Source organism: Sinocyclocheilus rhinocerous, unplaced genomic scaffold (assembly GCF_001515625.1).
Source record: "Sinocyclocheilus rhinocerous isolate Xijiao unplaced genomic scaffold, SAMN03320098_v1.1 C36211134, whole genome shotgun sequence".
Lineage (NCBI taxonomy): Eukaryota > Metazoa > Chordata > Actinopteri > Cypriniformes > Cyprinidae > Sinocyclocheilus > Sinocyclocheilus rhinocerous.
Window position 1 is genome coordinate 1 of NW_015776078.1, and position 908 is coordinate 908.

At 40.2% G+C, this 908-nt stretch overlaps 1 protein-coding gene across 1 annotated transcript; it reads right to left on the bottom strand.

Moving 5' to 3' along the window:
• Window positions 1-450: 450 nt before the first annotated feature.
• LOC107735661 (H/ACA ribonucleoprotein complex subunit 4-like) lies at window positions 451-799 on the bottom strand. Its single transcript, XM_016547275.1, has 2 exons — window positions 666-799; window positions 451-585 (listed from the first exon to the last, which is right to left on the bottom strand). Exons 1-2 carry the CDS (start codon window positions 771-773, stop codon window positions 466-468), a joined length of 228 nt encoding a protein of 75 aa, XP_016402761.1. The 5' UTR covers window positions 774-799; the 3' UTR covers window positions 451-465.
• Between the last annotated feature and the right edge of the window lie 109 nt (window positions 800-908).

The window sequence follows — 908 nt, forward strand, 5'->3', positions numbered from 1 at the left end:
AATAATGTTCTTTTTAGCAGCATCATATGACCCCTTTAAATTCATCTTTTGTTTGCCACCCATAGGACTAACCGCATAACTGATTTATCGTTATTTAGTGTGTGATGTTTCTCTTCTATTTTATGAGCGCTGTGGCATCAGAGGCACTAAACGCTGTTTTCCACCAAAAATGGAGCTGTAATTTGTGCCAGAGATGCATGTATTTAAAGGCTACATAACTGAAGCCATAAAGTAGCATTCCTAACCAGTCTGTTTTGACATCTGAAGTCATCTGATCATGCCATTACAAGGTTAATGCAACAGGAAGAAACTTCTTAAACTGCATTGAAACAATGACATGTTCTCTATTTGAAAACGCACAATATATTTGGCCTTCTGTTATTATAGCTGCTGTTGTGTTTAAAAATAATAATAATAAATCGTGATGTTTTTGTGATCTTCACAAGTAACACATTAAATATCGGCTCAGAAGTAACTGTACCTGTAGTCTACGTAGCTCTCTTTCCAGTCTGCCGGGGTGCTGCCGTTGGGTTTGCCATGTTTGTCTAGAAGTCCTTTTTGGATCATCATTTTCTTCTGACTAGCCTGAAACACATGCCTTTTTAAAACACATGTAAACGCTGATTTCACCAATAAACAGTGTTGTTTCTCTGAACGTTTCTCACCTTCGGTCCAAGGCCCCATTTGCGCGGATACGTGTCTCGCTCCATAATGACCCTCTTGATTTTGGCGACAACACCGTGGTCACATGTGGATATGACGGCTGTCGTCATCAGGGCAACCGCTGTGGAAAAACAAATCAAAATCATTCAAATCTGCACAAAGACAAGTGGCAGCTTTAACCCTGAACAGATGGCAGTATTTCACACAGCCATCAGTCTTGGGTGATAGATAGACGGTCATCTTTG

What these genes read in the sequence shown, in the direction of transcription:
- LOC107735661 (XM_016547275.1), bottom strand. Translation starts at nt 773, where the DNA reads ATGACGACAGCCGTCATATCCACATGTGACCACGGTGTTGTCGCCAAA. An exon ending in AATGGGGCCTTGGACCGAAG is followed by an intron (nt 586 to 665) that starts GTGAGAAACGTT and finishes CATGTGTTTCAG; the next exon opens with GCTAGTCAGAAGAAAATGAT.